At 35.1% G+C, this 22,149-nt stretch overlaps 1 protein-coding gene across 6 annotated transcripts in view; it reads right to left on the reverse strand.

Moving 5' to 3' along the window:
- Positions 1-22,149, reverse strand: part of WDR17 (WD repeat domain 17) — a 73,286-nt gene that overhangs the window by 45,398 nt on the left and 5,739 nt on the right. For 4 of the 6 annotated variants that reach the window (XM_053585274.1, XM_053585268.1, XM_053585252.1 and 1 more), the window contains exons 2-5: positions 17,797-17,919; positions 10,691-10,819; positions 7,578-7,761; positions 3,191-3,421 (exon numbers count right to left, since the gene is read on the reverse strand). In XM_053585274.1, the coding sequence (XP_053441249.1) occupies positions 3,191-3,421; positions 7,578-7,761; positions 10,691-10,819; positions 17,797-17,862 (610 nt within the window). In that variant the 5' untranslated portion in view covers positions 17,863-17,919. Of the gene's footprint in view, positions 1-3,190; positions 3,422-7,577; positions 7,762-10,690; positions 10,820-16,140; positions 16,236-17,796; positions 17,920-22,149 lie in introns of all 6 variants that reach the window. The other 2 variants (XM_053585244.1, XM_053585259.1) reach the window with 2 other exon arrangements.

Here is a 22,149-nt window from a genome sequence, read left to right on the forward strand (position 1 = left end):
CTAACTGTCTTTCTAGCCACCATGTCTATTGGGCGTCTTAGTATGATGGGGGTCGCGGAAGGCAAATTGGGGAAGTCAGGGCTAGTTTCTGCAGCTCAGACTTCTCAGCACCACTACCTCTGCTTCCTCCCTTTTTTTCTTCTGTCTCCTTAACATTTCATTAAACAGTAAACAGTTTATTATGATTTCTTACACACTTATGCTATACTTAATGTCTAATGCTTTCTACTGTTTATCATTTATTAATCTTTTTGTTATCTATTTTACCTAGTCCTAAACTATTGTTAAGCCATAGTAACTTCCCTAAACTACTGTTAAGCAGTCTCCCTCCCCCTCCCGCTATTAATTGTGTCTTGCTGATTTAGCAAGAATTTAAGGGTGAAGCAAAAAGGAAGGCAACAAAGGGGTGGGTGAAAGTGACAGGATTTTTATCCCATCTCAGTACAACTTTAAATATAGAAAAAATTAATTCTGCTGATATGCCATATGAAAACTCCAATAAGCCAGTCCTCTCATTCTCAAACAAAAAAAAGGCAGTAAAATAACAAAATTTAGACACTACAACCTTAACAAAAAGTACCAATTAGTACTAAGTATTATAAACTTGAAATGAAATGTTTATGTTTTTTTTTTTTTGTAGAGACAGAGTCTCACTTTATGGCCCTGCGTAGAGTGCCGTGGCCTCACACAGCTCACAGCAACCTCCAACTCCTGGGCTTAGGCGATTCTCTTGCCTCAGCCTCCCGAGTAGCTGGGACTACAGGCGCCCGCCACAACGCCCGGCTATTTTTTGGTTGCAGTTTGGCCGGGGCCGGGTTTGAACCCGCCACCCTTGGTATATGGGGCCGGCGCCTTACCGACTGAGCCACAGGTGCCGCCCGAAATGTTTATGTTTTTAAAAATGCAATTAAAAGATATCACAGCTCTTGCTAAATTTCCATATTTACACAATTATTTGACATATGAGATTATAAAAGCATAAAAAATAGTTTTCCATGGATATATATTTGTATTAAAAAATCTTGTCACTTCTAATTTGGGATTAAGCTTATCAGAATATGTTCCTGTTTAAGTAAAATGTTGATTTTAAATACATATTTAGAATTTTTGCATATATAATCATAGAATATGGATATTAGATTTCTTTTATTTGGTTTTCTTTTATTTTGCTTTTTCTTCCTCCAAATAAGCATCTGCCAAAGTTCTATTTGATACAATAAACAGTGATACACATTGATATAGCCAATCATTACAAGGTTGAGAGAATTAGAAAAATGACTTATTATATTCAGTGCTTTACTCACTGTTCTTAAATAATCTTTAGGTATTTCCATGTGCCAGTTAGTAAACATGGATTTACAAATAATCCAGCATGTAACAAGATACTCAAAATACAGTTTCAAAGCTCCACCCTTATAGCCAAAGTGATAAATTATGTTCATCGTTCACTTTCCTATCTGGTTTTCTAGTATTTTTAATCTAAAATTTAGAAAGATAAACCTATAAAATTTTACAGTTATTAGAAAAAAGGATGATATTTTATTTACACAAGATGTTATTATTATTATGATGTTCTATTTTATTAAACATCAGGCACTAAAACGGCCCTTACAAATTAAAAATGGGTATAAGACAAGAACTGGAGTAAGGGCCTAGCTAAAAAATAAGACACTGGCCCAGCTAAAAGTAATAATAATAGGTTGAGTGCAGTAGCTCAATCCTTTAATCCTAGCACTCTGGGACACCAAGGCAGGTGGATTAGTTCAGGAGTTCAAGACCAGCCTGAGCAAGAGAAAGACCCCATCTATACAAAAAATAGAAAAACTAGGTAGGCATGATGGTGGGTGCCTGTTGTCCCAGCTACTTGGGAGGCTGAGGACTGTTTGAGCCCAGGAGTTTGAGGTTGCTGTGAGCTATGATGATGCCCCTGCACTCTACCTAGGGTGACAAAAAAAAAAAGAATAATAATAATAATGATAGTGATTAGCCACTATCCCCCTGTCTGCTACTCTGTGGTCACATAGTTGGTGGTCATAAAGATTCTTAACTTTTTCTATCAATAATATAACCACATCAAAAAGAGAGAACTGTGAATTATGTCACTTAACTATGAGCCTTAATGACCAGACAGAACCTGCCCCCAGCGCAGAGGATATAACAGAGGAAGTACCAGCCTAGGTGTCTGCGCCATCAAATCCAAATGAAGACACTCATCATTTCTCCTCATGGAAATCAATGAAGAGACGAAAGCCCCACCATGTTAAATTAGCAAAACTAGAAGGAGCAACCAGGGACGTGTTCAAAGAGCCAGGTGGGAAGGTGGTAAAGAAATCCATGTGTATTTTTTATCTTTCTTTAGAAGGTAAATAATAGATCCTATTTAAAATATATTTCATATATAATGTCCCCAGTATATCAATGTTTTATATAATCCTTTTTTTAAACCTTAGAAATATAATTTCCAGAAGAAAGATTTGTTTACATTTTCAGGTTTTTTCTGTTCTATTTAACTTTCTTTTTTCTTCTATAAATGTAAGAAATATTACATGTAATACATTTGTGAAAGTAGTTGTTCTGTTCCTGAAAAAGGACTTTCACCCATCCATCTACCCACTAATCAAATACATCCAGAGATGCCAGATGGCTCAAAGTACGTTTCACAAATATTAACAATACTTATTTATGAGGGAAGGGCAAGTCAAGTAACTTTCGATTTTTAATTGTACTTTTTGTTACTCCTTCAATTTTAAGAAGGAAGACAAACTAATTTTTCAAATTTTTAAATTCATGGCCTATCATTTCTTTTTATGCCTTTGCTAAAGAGCTGTGGCATCAGAATGGCATTTTCACAAGCAAATGGGAAAGTATCTTCCAGCTGTATTTCCTTGTTCATTAGGTTATTTTCTGGTAAACAGGCAGAAATAAAGAGTTGACTTCAAAAGTATAAATAGTTAACAAAGGACTAATTTTAATCAGTTCCAAATAAAATCTTCACAGCTGCAATGAATGTATTACAACACCTCTAAATAAAATTTACGTCAAATGAAGATTTGGAATTAGCACAATACTGGATAACATTTGAACAACTATTATATCAAAATTAAAGTTGTATTACTTTTGGCCTTATGCTAAGTAAATAAAGATTATATATAAGAAAAATACATTTTAAAAAACCTAATTAAATTCCTACCTGGCTGAAAAATTGATAGACTTCCATCAAGATGACCAAACACTACTTTCCCCCTTTTTTGGGTGTGCCATCTGAAGATACAGATGTCAGACAAGAAGCTGTGAGCTTCTCTGTGTATGGTTACTCCACTGTCTGGCCCTGAGATGGTCCAGATGAACAGGGGTCCTCTGTGGGAAACAAATGCCACCGTATCACTTGCATTCCAGCACCAGCTGAGAGAGGCAGGTATCCCTGGAATAAATTAAACACAAACATGGAACAGAAGAGATATGGGCGTACACACCATTAAATACTGTTTGCATTGACATTTCTAAAAGAAAGTAAAATACAAGAAGATGTTTATTATTTTAAAGATACATTACTTTCTTAGTTGGGAATTGGATTTATAAAGAAAGCCTCAAGACTACAGAGAACACACACAGGGAACATCCATGATGAAAAGAAACGTACCTCGGTTAGGTTCAAACACTCTGATATGATCATGTTTCATATATGCAAAGAAATTTACGGGGATCGTTATTTTTGTAGACTATCTATTAAGGCAATAAGTACTCATTGTGTGTTTGTATAAAAGACCTTTTCTGGGCATCCTAGGTACAGAATATAATATGAAATATACTTTCTGCTTTAAAGAATTCTAAATGGGCCAGCGCAGAGGTTCACACCTGTAATCCCAGCACTCTGAAAGGCTGAAGCAGGTGCACTGCTTGAGCTCCAGAGTTTGAGACCAGCCTGAGCAAGAGTCAGACCCCATCTCTACTAAAAATATAAAAAGTATCTGGGTGTTGTGGCAGGTTCCTATAGTTCCAGCTACTTGGGAGGATGAGTCAAGAGGATCACTTGAGTTGTGAGCAACCCAGGGCACTCTAGCCTGGTGACAGAGTGAGAATGTCTCAAAAAATAAACAAATTAAAATAAAGAATTCTAAATGTAAATTGGGGAAACAGATTATATGCACGAAATTTTTATATTACTATATTATATATAATTATAAATAAAAATAAAAATTATATAAAAATTTTTATGTCATTATATTATAGTAATATAAAAATTTCTTAACAATGGATTTAATGTTATAATCTATGTCTTATCAGTTTATATTAAAATCCTAGCTTGACATCAGATGAATTAAACACGTCACTTTATCTCTAAATCTCAGTTTCCTCATCTACAAAATGGAGATTAAAAAAGTTGACTACTTATTTCACATGAAAAAAAGGAAATATTGTATGTAAAAGTACCTTTTCAACTATAAGATGGAACAAAAATTTGAACTGCTAATGTACATGCTACGGTTGTGATAAAAAAATCATATATTAAACAAATGTTATGGAAAATTTATGACTCAAGAGAGAGATTAGGAATTTCCCAACTCAATCACATTGTTGACTGCATCAGAATCGTCAGACTGAATATAACATATCAGATGCAGTCAGGGGCCAGGCCTTCATTTTTAACAAGCTTCTCCAAATGATTTTGTTACGCAGAAATGTTGAGGAATCAGTGGAATCACTGTCTTGGAAAGAAATTAGATTTGCATTACACCTAAAAGGAGGGGTAGACTTTATAATATATGAAATATCATTGTTTCCTAGGAAGAAGTGATATATACAATGACTCAGAGTTGAAACTCAGTGGTTAACAATAAGTTTAGTTTGTGTCAACTGTTTCTCCAAGAGGCAGAAAATCAAAACCTAATGCCTAGTTCAGAGCCTGACAAATAATGGGAACTCCATAATTATTTGCTGAATGTATTATATGTGAACAAGGCTGATAAAAAATTGACGGAGTTTTAGGATACATTAATAGAAGATGAATTTTCCCCAAGAGGAATAAAATACTTTTCATGGATCAATCCTCCACAGCACAACTGAAGAACAACAAAATGCTGGCTTTAGATGCATCTTTAGAGAAAGGCAGCAAGGAAAGAGAGGGGACCAGAAACAATGCCATATAATAATAATAGAAAACACTCTTTATCTATGAGCACTTTCAAGGGCTCTGCAAATAATAACACATTTAATTCTCCCAACTGCATTCTGAGAAGGCAACCAGCATTATCCACTGCTATGCAAAGTGTGACATTTTCCAAGTTGGGGACAATTTGAACATTTTACACTTGAAGAAACTGATGCTTATTTCCCTTTAAATGAGTTGATTATTAGAATAAAAGAATAATGAAGTGAAAAACACAGAGGAAAGATCAAGTTAAACTACTGTATATAAAAGTTAAGAAAAAGGTCAATTAATACAAATTTCTATTTTGCTTCAGCTGGATTCTAAAAAGAAAAGCAGGCCAGGCACAGTGGCTCACACCTGTGATCCTAGGACTCTGGGAGGCTGAGCCAGTTGGATTGCTTGAGCTCAGGAGTTCGAAACCAGCTTGAGCAAGAGTGAGACCCTGTCTCTAAAAAAAAAAAAAAAAAATAGCAGGGCGTTGGGGTGGGCACCTTAAGTCCCAGCTCAAGGGAGACTCAGTCAAGAGGATTGCTTGAGCCCAAAAGTTTGATGTTGTTGTGAGCTATGACACCATAGCACTGTAGGGAGGGCCACAAAGTGAGAGTCTGTCTCCAAAAAAAAAAAAAAAAAAAACCGAACTCTAAGACATTTCAAAAAGGGTTATTCAAAATGCAAGTGAGAAAGATATTTTAAAATTCCTTTGCAAAAAAATCCCCCGAAGTTTTCAATCTTCAAATTAAGAAGATACTTGCAAATAGCATGAGGGAGTTATTGAAAAGTCTTCAAAAATTTTCAAAGAAAATAAAAGATATATAATTTACCCAAATTATCCCAATTATTTAACCATTTTGTGACTTCTAATAACAAAATATTATTTAATTGTGTATGCAGTGGCAAAAGAAACTATGGTGCATACAGCTCATGAATAAAAACTAGTCTGCTGAATGGATGTGATGTATACAGTGTTTGATGGTAGATACATGGGTAAACTAAGTGAGAATCCAATAATATGTCAGCTAATCTGTACTTTTGTATAACATTTAGAAAATGCTTATTATGCATTTACAGCCTGGTATTGACTTTGTGTTACAAGTGTATGAGAACCACATTATTATGCAACTTTTTTAGTTTATGGCACATAAAACATGGAAACAATTTTAAGAAGGATTTGTTGTGCTATTTAAAATTAATCTGACACAAAGCTGGATTTAATCTGTAAGGAGAATGCATTTTTGGTCAACAAAAATACCGAATAACCTGCAGAATTTGTGATTGGTGGAGAAATAGATTTGATGAAAAAACATGGAGAGAGATAGCAAATCTTGACTAAGGCAACCAATCTCTGAAAATCACAAAGCTTTGTACCAAAAGTAATTTGACTTTTTCTCACTGATATACAGAAAACCTTAAGGAAAACTATTAAGTACATTAAAGGAAGCCCACCAAAGTAGTTGACTTGTAAAAATAATTTACTCAGAGATTGTAGCAGTTTACTCACTGCCTAACACAATACATTGGCTGCTATAAGTGAAAATAAAGAATAAGGCTTATGAACTTGGGAATGAGAATTAACCTCACTTGACAAGTATTTTTAAGATAATAGTTGATTAACAAAATGATGTATTTTACTGATATTTCCAGCATTCTTAATGACTTACATTTGAAAAGACAATGGAAACACCAATGTACTCATTATACTGAATAATATCTAAAGGTTACAAAGACATTTTATTATTATGGAAACACGATTTAAAAATAATTGCCTATGAATTCCCAATATTGTTGCTACATACTTAGAAGAATATTATAAAGTTCAGCAAAATATAATTAGTGAAAGTTTCTTATCTCAGTTTTGAATTTCAAAATTATAATCATTATCTTTTAGAGAAGCAGCTGAATATGGAAAACATATCCAACAGAAGCTTTTAAAACCATCATCAAGAATTGAGCTACTTTTGGTGTTCAAAAGAGAGTGAATTATTCTGACATTTAGCACAGAAAAATGATTGTTTAACTTAGAATAAATATGAGTTCCCAACGCTAAATAGAGAAAGTATAATGAATTATTCAAATTCATAAAGTCCCATTTGTGTGAATAAACAGGCAAGTCCTATTACTTATCTCACTAAGAAAATCTTTCCTAATTTTTATTTTTGTGTTTATTGTGGACAGTTTTATGTTATATTTAAAAATTAGTGAAATTATTTGGTATTGACTATTTTTAATTGATCATATGTTCTATGTATAATTATTTAATGAAATTTTGTTTCAGCTTTAAGAGACAGGCAGACAGGAGTCACAACATAAAATGTATTTCTTACAAAGGAAGTCTGAAAACTACTTTAAAACCTGAACTAATAACAACTAACAGTGTTTATTGAAATAAAAATATTCTAACTAATAAAACAAATTCAAGTTCTAAATGTACCTTTTTGACTGTCGAGTTTAGCAATGACTTTTTGTTCGGCAACATTCCAGATGATCACCAAGTTATCGGTGCTGCCACTTGCAAACAAATCAGGGTTATGTGGACACCAAGAGATTGCTGTGATTGTTTTTTTATGTTCAGACATAATTGCATGAAGTTTGAATTCATTATAATGGGGATCCAACTAAAACAAAATATATAAATATAATATTTTAGTGTTTCTTTTGAGGTAATACACTATCCACTAATAATCACATAATACAAAATGAAGGTACATACATACATATTAGTTCATCTAATAATACAGATATGAACACAAGTCTCAGCTTATGTTCAAGTGTATTGAAAAAACCTTTTAAAAAAAATGAAAGAACTGAGATGAAACACATCAATTTCAAATATAAGTAAAACTGAATGTTTTTACCTTTCAATATGCATAATTCAGAGTTTTATTATATTTTCCATATCTCTATCTATTTAGAGAAATTAATTTATTAATGAATTCCTATTATATTTATAATTCAATACGATCAGACTACTATTACACACCTGTAATCCAAGCACTCTGGGAGGCCAAGGTAGGTGGATTGCCTGAGCTCAGGAGTTTGAGATGGATCATAAATTACTCTATCTTTAGAGTACTTTAATATATTAGTGCATTACAACTCAATGGTTAAAAAAAATTCTGATGCCATTTAAGAATATCATTTAATAGTTCAGAAAAAACTTATTAACATACCAATGTCATCCAGAGTGTGGTAGATTAATAGACTTTGACTCTATTACTGGCATTAGGTGTTATTTAATAAATATTTCCTCTAATACTTATAACATTTTATATTGATGTAGCATAATTTTCAAAGCATTTTTATTTAGATAATCACATTTAAAACAATACTTATAAGTTTAATTAATACTAATGTCCCCATTAATAATGCAATTTTTATTGGCATACTTTGAAACAAGATTTTACAGTGGATAAGCTGTAATTTATTTGCATTAATTTCTAAGTCAGGATAATTTTTGTTTGTTTTAGTCCTTAATGACATGAAAATTTTCTTGTACGTTGTTTACACTAATAATTCTAGGTTAATCATCCTAAATATTTGTCACAAAATGTCATCAAAAAATTGAAAACATACAAACTTAAAAAAATTGAGTTCTGCTTTCATCCATTGAGTTTCATCATCATCCTTAGCTCTGAGAAGAATAGTTTGCCTTGCCTAAGTTCCTCTTCTTTAGAAGGAAACAAAAGAAGAAGATAGGGAGTTAAGACTAGGAGAGAAACTTTGTAGGAGGAATTTGGAAGTGAGAAACTCCACACAGAGTGTGAAAAAGGTAGGAAGAAAAAGTACCCAATGTACACAGCCCTACTATGGAACTAATTTGGGACTCTTACATGAAAGCTATAACCCAGCTACAACTTAACAATAGGGGGAAGTGGGAAAGGGGGGGGTGGGTAGAGGGAGGGGAATCGGTGGGATCACACCTGTGGTGCATATTACAGGGGTATTTGCGAAACTTGGTAAATGTAGAATGTAAATGTTTTGGCACAGTAACTGAGATAACGCCGGAAAGGCTATGTTAACCACTGTGATAAAAATGTGTCAAATGGTTTATGAAGTGAGTGTATGATGCCCCATAATCATATCATTGTATACAGTTATGATTTAATAAAAAAATTAAAAAAAAAAAAAAAAGTAAAAGGTAGGCAGGAGGGAAAACGAGGCCCTGGGAAGGCTTGGTGCCATCCCACGCATGGCGGGTGGAGTGAAAGAACATGAGTTATCATGAAATTACATTTCAATTGCTAGATATTTCTACAGTTTTGAGGAATGGACTATACAAAATTTTACTCTACATTATGGAAAATGAAGTTTTTAATGGATTAATGCTATTATTCCTTAAATTTTCAATAACCCACAAAACTATTAGTTATGGACTAATATGTGGTAATGAACAGGGATTTTTACTTCAGGATAAAACAATATGTACTTTTTACCCTTAATTCAAATGGGCTGGAATTTCAAGAATTAAGCAATATTCATTTAACACATTTAATGAATACCTACCTAGTGCCAGAAAGTGTGCAAAAATTTGAGAATTCAAAGATGAGAAAGACTCACTTCTAGTAAAAGGAAGCCTGGAAAGAGGGACCCCATTCTGCGAGGTCCTTCGCTAGTAAGAAAGGGGGAAGCAGAATACAGAAAAGAGTATTTTGGATACACTGGAGCTGAGATTTGTAAGAAGAGAAGGTGTTCTCTAAACAGGCAGTGTAGGCAAACTGAAAAATTAATGCAAGATATGAAAGACTCTGAAACGTTTTAAAAAATGCAGCTACGTAGGATATCTGGAATATCTGGAGTGAGAGAGGCAGGAAGATCACAAGATGTTCCATGTCATACTATGAAGTTTGAATATTTCCATAGGGAATAAGTAGTAAAAGATGCTTCTAACATTTAGATGCGCTTGACAGATGATTGGTTATACTGAAGCATAAATTAGAAGCAGGCAAAGTAGAGGCAGAGAGAGGGACCGTTAAGAGATGATTACAATAGTTCAGATGAGACATATATAAAGAAGATACTAAAAGACATAAAATACTAGAATCAATCTTGGTCCCCAAGTTTATAGGATAGGATATGAATAAAAGAGAATCAAAGATAGATATATCCCAAGAATATCTTAAGATATATCTATATTAGTTTTAATACTAATATAATGATCTTTGATGTGCTACTCACATTCTTTAACTGACAAGAGAATTTTCTTATATTAAATTTACTAATAATTTAATCTTATATCACTTCTTGGCCTTTGGCTAACATCAAGGATCTCATTATTTAATACTATGATATAAGCATTTCTAAAGGTGTAACTTATAAACCCAACACAGTGTAAGTAGCAAAAAACAGGGAATGCAATCACATATAATAATAACTATAAAAAATTAACATATATGTTATAAAATGTAATATTAGCAATTATACACATATAGCAATGAAATTGTAGCGTTATGCTTTTCAGCTAACATAGAATTAAAACTAAATATTAATTAAATATTCATTTTTCCTGGTAAATTTAACAATTGCAAAGTATGATTATAACTTTACCTGGTAAATGTAGATAGCCAGGGTCGCACAATATGCAAACCTGTCCCCACTAGCAGCACATACGTCCTTGTTCCATGGCTGACATCCAGCAGCCAGCAATCCCACTTGCCTTACCTGGGACATGTTTGGCTTGAAAAACAAATTTGAAGGAATATCAGTCGTTTTTGTAATTTGATAAGCTTCCTCTTCATTGTTTTACATCTGTCTTCCCCCAAGCCTTACTTTTATTCCTTGAAAAAAAATTTACCAGTGCTATTAATTGCCACCTATATTTTCAGAGAACAGGAGTTGAAATCCTCAAATGTCTATAGACATTTATATCAACACATGTAATTTAAATTTGAAAAGCAAGAGTTCATAAAGGACTGAATGACAACTGACACTTGACCGGTAAGGAACTAAAGGGAAAGACAGAACATGCATATTCCATGTAAAGGGTGCCAGTACCTTTAGAAGGCCATCTCATGTTCAAGATTTATGAAGCTTCCTACAGAAACTGAGCAGTACTAGTGATAGATTTATTTTTAAAAAGCATATAAATTATTTGAAGTACAAATTAGCATCATAAAGTAACACTGCTATGCATATGTGAGTGCTTGTAAATATAGCAGAACCTCCAGAGCTGACCATCTCCCTACACTGACCACCTCAAGTTGACCTTCTTTTCTTTTTTTTTTTGAGACAGAGCCTCAAGGTGTTGCCGTGAGGCAGAGTGCTGTAGTATCATAGCTCACAGCAACCTCCAACTCCTGGGCTTAAGCGATTCTCTTGCTTCAGCCTCTCAAGTAGCTGGGACCACAGGCACACACCACAATGCCCAGCTATTTTTTGGTTGTATTGTCATTGTTGTTTGGCAGGCCCAGCCTGGATTCAAACCCGCCAGCTCTGGTGTATGTGGCTGGCACCTTAGCCGCTTGAGCTACAGGTGCCAAGCCTTGACCTTATTTTCATAGAGTGGATGTGCACTACATATCAGTACAGTAGATCTACTTCCTTATGGTGACCACCTGCACATATTGACCAGTTTGTTACAGTCTCTTGGGTGGTCAACTTACAGAGGTTCTACTGTATTCAGAACCTTGCATTAGAAATATCCGTTCTGGCCCGATGTAGTGGCCCACGCCTATAATTCCAGTACTCTAGGAGGCTGAAGCGGGTAGATCCCTTAAGCTCAAGAGTTAGAGACCAGCCTGAGAAAGAACAAGACTGTCTGTACTAAAAATAGAAAACCTAGTTAGGCATGGTGGTGGGCACCTATAGTCCTAGCTACTCAGGAGGCTGAGGCGAGAGGATCGCTTGAGCCCAGGAGTTGAAGTTGCTGTGAGCTAGGACCCCACTGCATTCTACCCAGGGTGACAGAACAAGATTCTGTCTTTAAAATAAAAAAAAAAATCCTTTCTTCTTCCTCTAATGACATTGATATTTCTTCAAACATTAGCCTTCAGGATAAATAAAAAAGATATACATTTCTTTTTACAAATAATGTTATGTTACAATATCCTTATTGGCTAAAAATATATATATATATTATCTCAGCCTCAAGTGAGTTGCATAGGCTTTTGTAGATTATTCTGGGGATCTATGATTACTACTTACAGTGTAACATTTGTGTCTAAATAAAAATTAATTTCTGTTTAAGTAAACATTGAATTTACATTTGGGGAAAAAACGCGATTAGAGAAAAATAAATTAACACAAATTTAAAATGAAGTTGTTTTAAAATTTTCACCTTCTGCTAACCTTTTTCACATTTTTAATAATTAAAAAACTGATTTTGGAGAAATTTTAGATTCACAGCAAAATTGAGCAGAAAAGTACAGAGAGTTTCCACATATTCCTTATGGTCTTTCCCTATCCCATAAAACAAACTTATCCACCATTAATATCCAGCACCAGATGGTACATTTGTTAAAATTTATGAACCCATATTGACACATCATTACCATCCGAAGTCCACAGTTTACATTAAAGTTCATTGTAGGTGTTGTACATACTACAGACTTTGACAATTGCACAATGACATGTATCCACTGTTGTAGTGAATCCAAAATAATTTAACTGTCCTAAAACCCTCCGAGTTCTGCTTATTCATTTACCCACTCCCTAACTTCTGGCAACAATTAATCTTTTAATGTCTCTGGAGTTTTGCCTTTCCACAAAATCACACAGCTGGAATCATACAGTATATAGCTTGATAGCTCCTTTCTTCCTCCATTGTTGTTTTTTTTTTTTTTTTGGTTGCAGTTTTTGGCCAGGGCTTGGCTTGAACCCCCACCTCCAGTATGTGGGGCTGGTGCCCTACTTCTTGAGCCACAGGTGTCGCCCCTCCATTTTTTTTTATTATAGTAAAATACACATAACATCAAGTTTACCATCTTAACCATTTTTAAGGGTACAGTTCAGAGGTACTAAAAAAATCCATAATGTAGACCTACAACCACCTTCCATCTCCAAAATTCTTATCTTGTAAAACTCACTACTATAAACAGTAACTCCCCATGCTCCCTCCTCCAGTCTCTACAACTACCATTATTCTTTCTGTCTCCATGAATTTGACTACTCCAAGTACCTAATATCCGTGGAATCATACACAGTTCTGTTTTCTTGTAACTGGCTTATTTTACTTAGCATAATGTCCTTGAGTTTAATCCATGTTGTAGCACATACCAGAATTTTCTTCCTATTTAAGGCAAATAATATTCCACTGTATACATATACCACACTTTGCTTATCCATTCATCCTGTCAATGGACAATGGGGTTGCTTCCAGGTTTCAACTACTGAGAAAAATTCTGCTATGAACGTGGGAGTACAAATATCTCTTCCATACCCTGCTTTCAGTTCTTCTGGAAATACATGCTTGATCATATAGTAATTCTATTTTTAGGTTTTTGAGGGGCCGCCATGCTGTTTTCCACTGCAGGTGCTCTGCTTTACATTCCCTGCAACCAGGAACAAGTGTTCTGATTACTCCACACCCTCACCAACACTCATTGTTTTCTGTTATTTGACAATGGTCATTCCAGTGGGTGTGAGATGGTATCTTATTGTTTTTATTTGCAATTCCCTAATCACTAATAATGCTGAGTGTCTTTTCTTTTTTGTTTTCACTTTTTTTGAGTATTTTTTTATTTTTTCAAATTAATATGTGGGTACAATTTTTAGGTTATATTGTTCTCACTTCTACATTTTTTTTTTTTTAATTTTTGGGGAATCATTGAGAGTACAAAGAATCAGGTTACACTGCCTGATTTGTTAGGTAAAGTCCCTCTTATAATTGTGTCCCTCCTCCAAGAGGTGTGTTACACACCGTAGCCCCCTACCCCTTCCCTCCTTCCCTCTCTCCACTCCCCCATTTCCTCACTTCCCACCATGTACTAGCATCAATTGTCCTCATATCAGAATTGAGTACATTGGATTCTTGCTTCTCCATTCTTGTGATGCTTTACTAAGAAGAATGTGTTCCACCTCCATCCAGGTGAATACAAAAGATGTGAAGTCACCATTTTTTTTTTAGTGACTGAATAGTATTCCATGGTATACATATACCACAGCTTGTTAATCCATTCCTGGTTCATGGGCATTTAGGTTGTTTCCACAATATGGCAATTGTAAATTGAGCTGCAACGAACAGTCTAGCGCAAATGTCCTTATGATAAAATGATTTTTTTTTCTTCTGGGTACCTTCCCAGTAATGGGACTACAGGATCAAATGGGAGGTCTAATTTGAGTTCTTTGAGGATTCTCCATACTTCCTTCCAAAAAGGTTGTATTAGTTTGCAAACAAGAACATACACTAGGGGAAAGACTCCCTATTCAATAAATGGTGCTGTGAGAGCTGGATAACCACATGTAAAAGACTGAAACTGGACTCACATCTCACTAAAATTGATTCAAGATGGCTAAAAGATCTAAATCCAAAGCATGAAACAATAAAAATCCTCAAAGAAAGTGTGGGGAAAACACTTGAAGGTATCAGCCTGGGGAAAGACTTTATGAAGAGGACTCCAGGGGCAACTGCTACGACAACAAAAATAAACAAATGGGACTTAATTAAACTGAATAGCTTTTGTACAGCTAAGGAGGCAATAACCAAAGCAAAGAGACAACCACCAGAATGGTGCAAAAAGATATTTGCATATTACCAATTAGACAAAAGCATGATGTCATAATACAAATGCCAAATTTGTGCTCTAAAGATAAAATTTACACTTATATGTGAGTTTATCAATGCTATACCTCCAATTTACAATTTTTAACTCAAAAATTAGACTTTTCATGTAAATATTTAAAAAATAACTTTTAAAAAATCTGATATAGGGCGGCGCCTGTGGCTCAGTCGGTAAGGTGCCGGCCCCATATACTGAGGGTGGCGGGTTCAGACCCAGCCCCGGCCAAACTGCAAAACCAAAAGATAGTCGGGCGTTGTGGCGGGCGCCTGTAGTCCCAGCTATTTGGGAGGCTGAGGCAAGAGAATCGCTTGAGCCCAGGAGTTGGAGGTTGCTGTGAGCTGTGTGAGGCCACAGCACTCTACCGAGGGCCATAAAGTGAGACTCTGTCTCTACAAAAAAAAAAAAAAAAAAAAAATCTGATATAAATGTCTTAACACAATAACTAAGAAAATGCCATGAAACTTATGCTAACCAGCTAGCACATTGTACCCCATGATTGCATTAATGTATACAGCTATGATTTAATTTAAAAAAACTGATATGCTAAACGCTGATTATACAGGCTATATATGCATATACAAACTACATGAAAAAGAGTGAAGTAGATTTTTGAAAAGAACTGAAGTCAATATTCATGCTCCAATTTTCTTCATTCAGAATAAGGCCTTTTGTTTTCATCTATGTCCATATAAGAACTGGTCAAAACTTGAACCAGAAGGAGCTCAAACTCGAAAAGATGAGATGGTAGCTTTAGGTATTTAAGTACAGCTACTCGTTAATATGTTTCAGAACTAGGGATTTACTTTGGAAGGCCCATAGTAGTATTAAATAGCCAGGAGGGCAAGATTTTGAATTCTCATAATCTGTATGAGGTGCTCTAAAGTCATGTTTATATTAGCCCAAAGCACATTTCTTGAAATCCACTTTGCCTCCCAAATTAGACTATTTTCCCTACCCCCGCCTATAAAAAAATATATGAACTACCCTCAAAAAAAACAAACAAACAAACAAAAAAACACAAAACTCTTCTACTTCAAAACATCAGAAATGTAAGCTATTACATTTGAAATACACTCACAAAATTCAAACAAGAATTCTGGCATTGTGTGTGTGTATGTGTGTGTGTGAGAGAGAGAGAGAGAGAGAGACAGGGAGGCTTGGAGTGCTAGAGAGAGACAGGGAGGCTTGGAGTGCTATCATTAAACTCAAACTAAAATATTTCCATCATTTATGGCTAAGGTTGGAATTCAGGAAGAAAAGCTACTCATTACTACCAACCTCTTTTCTGAAGGATGCTCGAGGATTTACAACATGAGAATCATTCTTCATTCAGATTTTCACCTAGTCAGCTTGTTTACCACCATGTCTCACAGCTTTAAAAAATAGTATCAGAAAAAAGCCCATGCGATTTACACTGCTTAGGATTTATAATTAAAAAGTAAAACGCTGATACGTGTGATTAATGTGATTAAAATGGAATCGTGAAACAGAAGGAAGAAAAATAAAGTACTGCCTATCTTTAGCTAGCAGCATATCCCTTTAAACAAGCATGGTGGAAAATGTCATCAAACTGAGGGATGATATTCTGGGTCTGTTATTCCACTAATCAACGAAAATAAAAACCCGCAAATTGTCTTCATTTAAATAATTAAGAAATTCTTCAGGGCGGCGCCTGTGGCTCAGTGGGTAGGGCGCCGGCCCCATATGCCGAGGGTGGCAGGTTCAAACCTAGCCCCGGCCAAACTGCAACAACAACAACAAAAATAGCCGGGCATTGTGGCGGACACCTGTAGTCCCAGCTGCTTGGGAGGCTGAGGCAAGAGAATCGCGTAAGCCCAAGAGTTAGAGGTTGCTGTGAGCCGTGTGATGCCACGGCACTCTACCCGAGGGCGGTACAGTGAGACTCTGTCTCTACAAAAAAAAAAAAAAAGGGCGGCGCCTGTGGCTCAGTGAGTGGGGCGCCGGCCCCATATGCCGAGGGGGGCGGGTTCAAACCCAGCCCTGGCCAAAAAAAAAAAGAGTATCATAAGGGCGGTGCCTGTGGCTCAGTGAGTAGGGCGCCGGCCCCATATGCCGAGGGTGGCGGGTTCAAACCCAGCCCCGGCCAAACTGCAACAAAAAAAATAGCCGGGCGTTCTGGCGGGCGCCTGTAGTCCCAGCTGCTCGGGAGGCTGAGGGCAAGAGAATCGCGTAAGCCCAAGAGTTAGAGGTTGCTGTGAGCCGTGTGACGCCACGGCTCTCTACCGGAGGGTGGTACAGTGAGACTCTGTCTCTACAAAAAAAAAAAAAAAAAAAAAAAAAAAGAAATTCTTCATTAAAAAAAGGTGAAAATAATAAAAGAGAAGAAAAAGAATACGTTATGCTAAACTAAATGGATTTTGACAAGTTACATTTGAAATCTACTATTGCAGTAATAGATGTGAATACTATTTTCAAAATTCTAAGCAAAAGTTACCATGGTAACAATATAGTTCCTCTTGAAACATAATTAACTGCCTAAAATTGTATCAGATGCAACAGGGTACTCTTCTCCAGAATTATTTGTCACTCTCTTTTATAATATTATTTAACAAATAATATTAGCATACATTTATGTTCTATATCATTAAATGTTTTTCTTTATGTGAAATGCTTGAAATTATTACTATTTTCACATTGTTTGAAACCTAAAAGACTTTCTGAAACATTACTAAGAATTCATCTAAAATCAAGATAGGAAAATAATATCTTTTCCTCAACCTATAATTATAATTACCCTTACATGTTACATTCTTACTTCTGCTTTAAAACCTAGCAATTAAGTGTCTTATTCATCCTCACAATTTGCAATGCAAATATGTCCACAGTATAAGTGACACAGAAATACAGCTGTTTGAGGAGCAATGCAGAAAAAAAATCACAGGAAATTATAATTACAACATAAATATATCTTACTCTTTGTAGTCCTTCATACCAATCATCTTGCTCAAACCAATTTGAAATGTAAGTCATCCAAGCCATAGATTGTTTCTATTTTAATCAAGGCAATTGGAAACTCGGCATCAGAATAGGCAGCACCTAAAGTAACAACAATGTGTTTCAGCCAAACAAGATTTACCAAAATCTCTCTTGTGGCATGATGTTAGTTCAAAATGTGAGAAGCACACAAATATTTCAGCTGAAAGTATTTTAATAATTTACAAATTAACTGGGTGTAGTGGGCTGAGGCAGGAAGATCACTTAATTAAGCAGAGGAGCTTGAGGTTGCTTTGAGCTCTGTTGACACCACTGCAACACTCTTGTCCGGGTGACAGAGACAGACATTCTCTCAAAAACAAAAAACAAATAAAGAAATGAACAAAAAATACCCTGAAAATCAGACAATGTTTTCCTAGACATTGGATTTAATAAAAGAAGAAAACAAAGGCATGCTAAATTTCTCATTTTACAAAGGTAATTAATAGACATTAATTTGCTTCTTGATATTTGGGAAGAAAGTGACTTAACCAGGCGTCCTCAAACTTTTTAAACAGGGGGCCAGTTCATTGTCCCTCAGACCATTGGAGGGCTGGACTATAGTTTAAAAAAAAAACTATAAATAAATTTCTATGCACACTGCACATATCTTATTTTGAAGTAAAAAAACAAAATGGTAACAAATACAATCACACCACCTCATGTGGCCCACGGGCCGCAGTTTGAGGACCCCTGCAAAGAAATTGATTCAGGCCCTTTTATAATTTAAAAAACAATGTAAAATAATAAAAATATAAAACAAAATCTTACAATTTAATCTTTAAGGTAAAATATACCATAAACAAAGTTAAAAGAAAAAAACTGGATAAAAATATATTAACAGATATAAAACATCTTACTTAATATGCAAAGAGTGATTATAAATTAATGATCTGAAACGTTTATGTAGTTAATTTAAATAACATGTTGTAGTTATGTTTCTATATTTAAAAATTTATATATACCCACAGAAACATTAAAAACTAAAGGAATACATAGCACAAGGTAAATAGCTGGCTATTTTTGATTGGCAAGATGGGGAAATGTATTACTCCTTTGAATTATATTTTTTAAAAATTGTAATGATAACTGCTTAGTTCATTTATTCATTCAACAAATATTTATTGAGCAACGTGCCAGTCGCTGAAGAAAAAGCCCTCGGAAAAAAAGATAGACATTCTGCCCACCCAGAGCTTTTGTTCTTGCAGCAAAAACTCAGAAAATAAGCACAACTAGTAAGTAAATAGTATATATATTAGAAGATAATACGTGGCATAGAGAAAAAATAGAGGGAAAGAGGATAAGGAGTTTTGGCAATAGAGTCGCATTGTAAATGGTACGGGAAGGCCTCACGAGTGATACTGAGCAACATCTGAAGGAGACAAATGAGAAAAATATGAAGACAGCTGGTGGAAAAGCTTGTCAAACAGAGGGAGCACAAAAGCAATACTCTGTGACATGTTCCTGGCAGGTCTGAGTAATGGTAAATAATCAATGAAAGCTCCTAAAAATGTGTCTTCAAATTGAAGATACACCAGGATGCAGAGATTCAAGGTAGTTCCGTTAAACGCATCCTTCTATTCTTCTGAATTGTGTCAATTTTCTATAATGGGAATGTATTACATTTGTTACTAAAAATCAAAAAACAGAAACCTAAAAAATCTGACTGAAATATCAGCCTTTAAAATTTGGATATACTATATACTCACAACTGTGCAAAAAATGTTTTTTTCTCATTATATAATCAATATGTGCTGTTTGAAAAATACTTGAAAATGCAGAAAATTGGAAGAAATGTTTTAAAAATCCGTTACAGCCGGGCACAGTGGCTCATGCCTGTAATCCTAGCACTCTGGAAGACTGAGGTGGATGGATTGCCTGAGCTCAGTTTCGAGACCAGCCTGAGCCAGAGCAAGACCTGGCCTCTAAAAATAGCTGGCCTGCAGTCCCAGCTACTTGGGAGGCTGAGGCAAGAGAATCGCTTCAGCCCAGGAGTTTAAGGTTGCTGTGAGCTATGATGCCATAGCACTCTACTGAGGGTGACAAAGTGAGACTCTGTCTCTAAATAAATAAATAAAATAAAATAAATAAATAAATAAATACATAATCCGTTACATTCCCTTGAGATCTTCCTTTGTTCTTTATCCATAATTCTAAGCGACCACTACTGTCATTGTGAAATGAAGAGTCATAGATTATCAAGGATAAATAGAGTTTTAAAGATCTCTCAATAAGTGTATCTCAAAGTGTGCTTCACAGGTCTTTTACATTAGAATTAACTTAGAAACTTGCTAAAAATACAGATTCTGTCTCAAACTCCAAATCAAATGAATCAAAATCTTGGGGTGGAGTTTTTTTTAACATCATCCCCAGATGATTTTTCTGCATAACTAGAGCTTACAACCTACTGACCTAGTTCAACGATAGTAAAGATGAGTTAGCAGAAAAACTGTCTCTGGTGCTCTTTTACTGCTTGAGATAAAATCTTCAATTTCTATATTTTCTGAGTTTGCCTTTTACATGCTTAGTAGGGTCTTTTACCTAAGCATTCCCAATATATGTCAAATCATGATGTTCTTAAAAGCTTAGATGGTAAAATAGGTCACAAGCACAGTATTAGCCGGATTAAAATCCTAGATTAGGTAGCAAGTAGAAAAGAATAAGGTCATTATGGCAGCTCTAGTCTGAGCTCACAAAATGACCACTCATACCAGTATGAATTCCATTTTGGTCAGCAAAACACAGAAGTTATACTATGTAAGATCAAGTACTGTGTATCAGAGGAAAGAGATGCATGGAAAGGTGAATGCAGTGATCTCCATCGTCCATCTACACATACTCATTTTTATGCTTTCCTACATTTTCACCACCAAAATGAACATTATGAGGATTTGAATCCCAGGGGTAGATTTACTAGGTGCTTGGAGGATTATAGAGTTTTCTGTGCTGTGATGTAGAAATGATTTTTGATTTGCGGGAAGAAGTGATCAGACTGACAGGACCATGCCAGAAAATTTTCTATACACCCGAGGACCTCTGTTCCCCTTCTTGATTAATCTAGTTAGTGACCGAGGTTTTGTATATGAGTTTTTGGAGCAGCATAGGCCGTTATGATTATCTGTCCTGTCAACCTCAGGATTTCCATTTAACAGAAAGTCATTCATGCCGGCATTTTCACGTTCTCAACAAAGGTGTTACAAAAATCATTTTAACAAGTCAATTGAGAAAAACCAGTACAGGAAATGAAACAGAAGCTTGGAAACTCAAAAACTTAAAAAAAAATAGACTACACAGACACTAAACTTGAAAATATCTTCTATATATATTTAATATATTAACAAAGACTTGAAATAAGTCCTAAAATGTGGTAAGGAGCCGATGTACAGGTCAGTCTGCTCATCTGTGCCTTATCTCACCCGTTACAGATTATACTCTTAGCCAACGGAGAATTTCCATTACCATGAACTTTCCATTACCATGAACTAATGTAATTATGAAGGTGAGACATCATGTCCAAAAAGCTATTAAGATATAAATATTAATAAAATATATCCACTATTAATTTTCAGGAACAAGTTAATTTATTTCGTAGTTTAAGGTATCCCCAAGTATAAAGCTTTCGGAAATGGAATGGAGCATGGACATTATCAGCTCAAGAGGCGACCAAGTCTCCAATGGCATAATGTTCCTTATAGCAGTACTTCTCAAACTCTACCTTGCATAAGAATTATTGAGGCTTGTTAAAATGTAGATTCTTGGGCCCTTTCCTCAGAAATTTTGTTTTGGGAAGGATGTGGTCTGAGAATCTTTATGTCCCAAGAGACGCCAATGCTGCAGGTCTAAGACACACTTGGAGTGACAGGGCTGTAGATAGCATCAAGGACCAACATAGAAGAAAATCCAGATGATAAATATCTCCAATTTAAATTTCACCTAAGGATACCAGTAATCTGACATCACTTCCCAAAGTATCTTATTTTAAACATTCTTACCATTTAATTTGAAGTGTGATGCTGTATATGCTTATATAACATGAGGTGCTTTGGGATAAAGAATTTCTTAGGTAACCAGATCTCGAATCACAAAAGACTTAGCAGCAAAACTTATATTGTATTAAAATACAAATCAATACAGTATGTAAATCTGGAGAAAATATTTTTTAATATTTTAAGTAAACTTTCTATACGAGACCAAACATATGTATATTGTTTATTATGTACAACAAATCTTTTAACAATACAAAAGTGACTTAATTATTCAAACTTTGACTTAGTCAACTAAAGAAATACAATG

Source organism: Nycticebus coucang, chromosome 1 (assembly GCF_027406575.1).
Source record: "Nycticebus coucang isolate mNycCou1 chromosome 1, mNycCou1.pri, whole genome shotgun sequence".
Classification (NCBI taxonomy): Eukaryota; Metazoa; Chordata; class Mammalia; order Primates; family Lorisidae; genus Nycticebus; species Nycticebus coucang.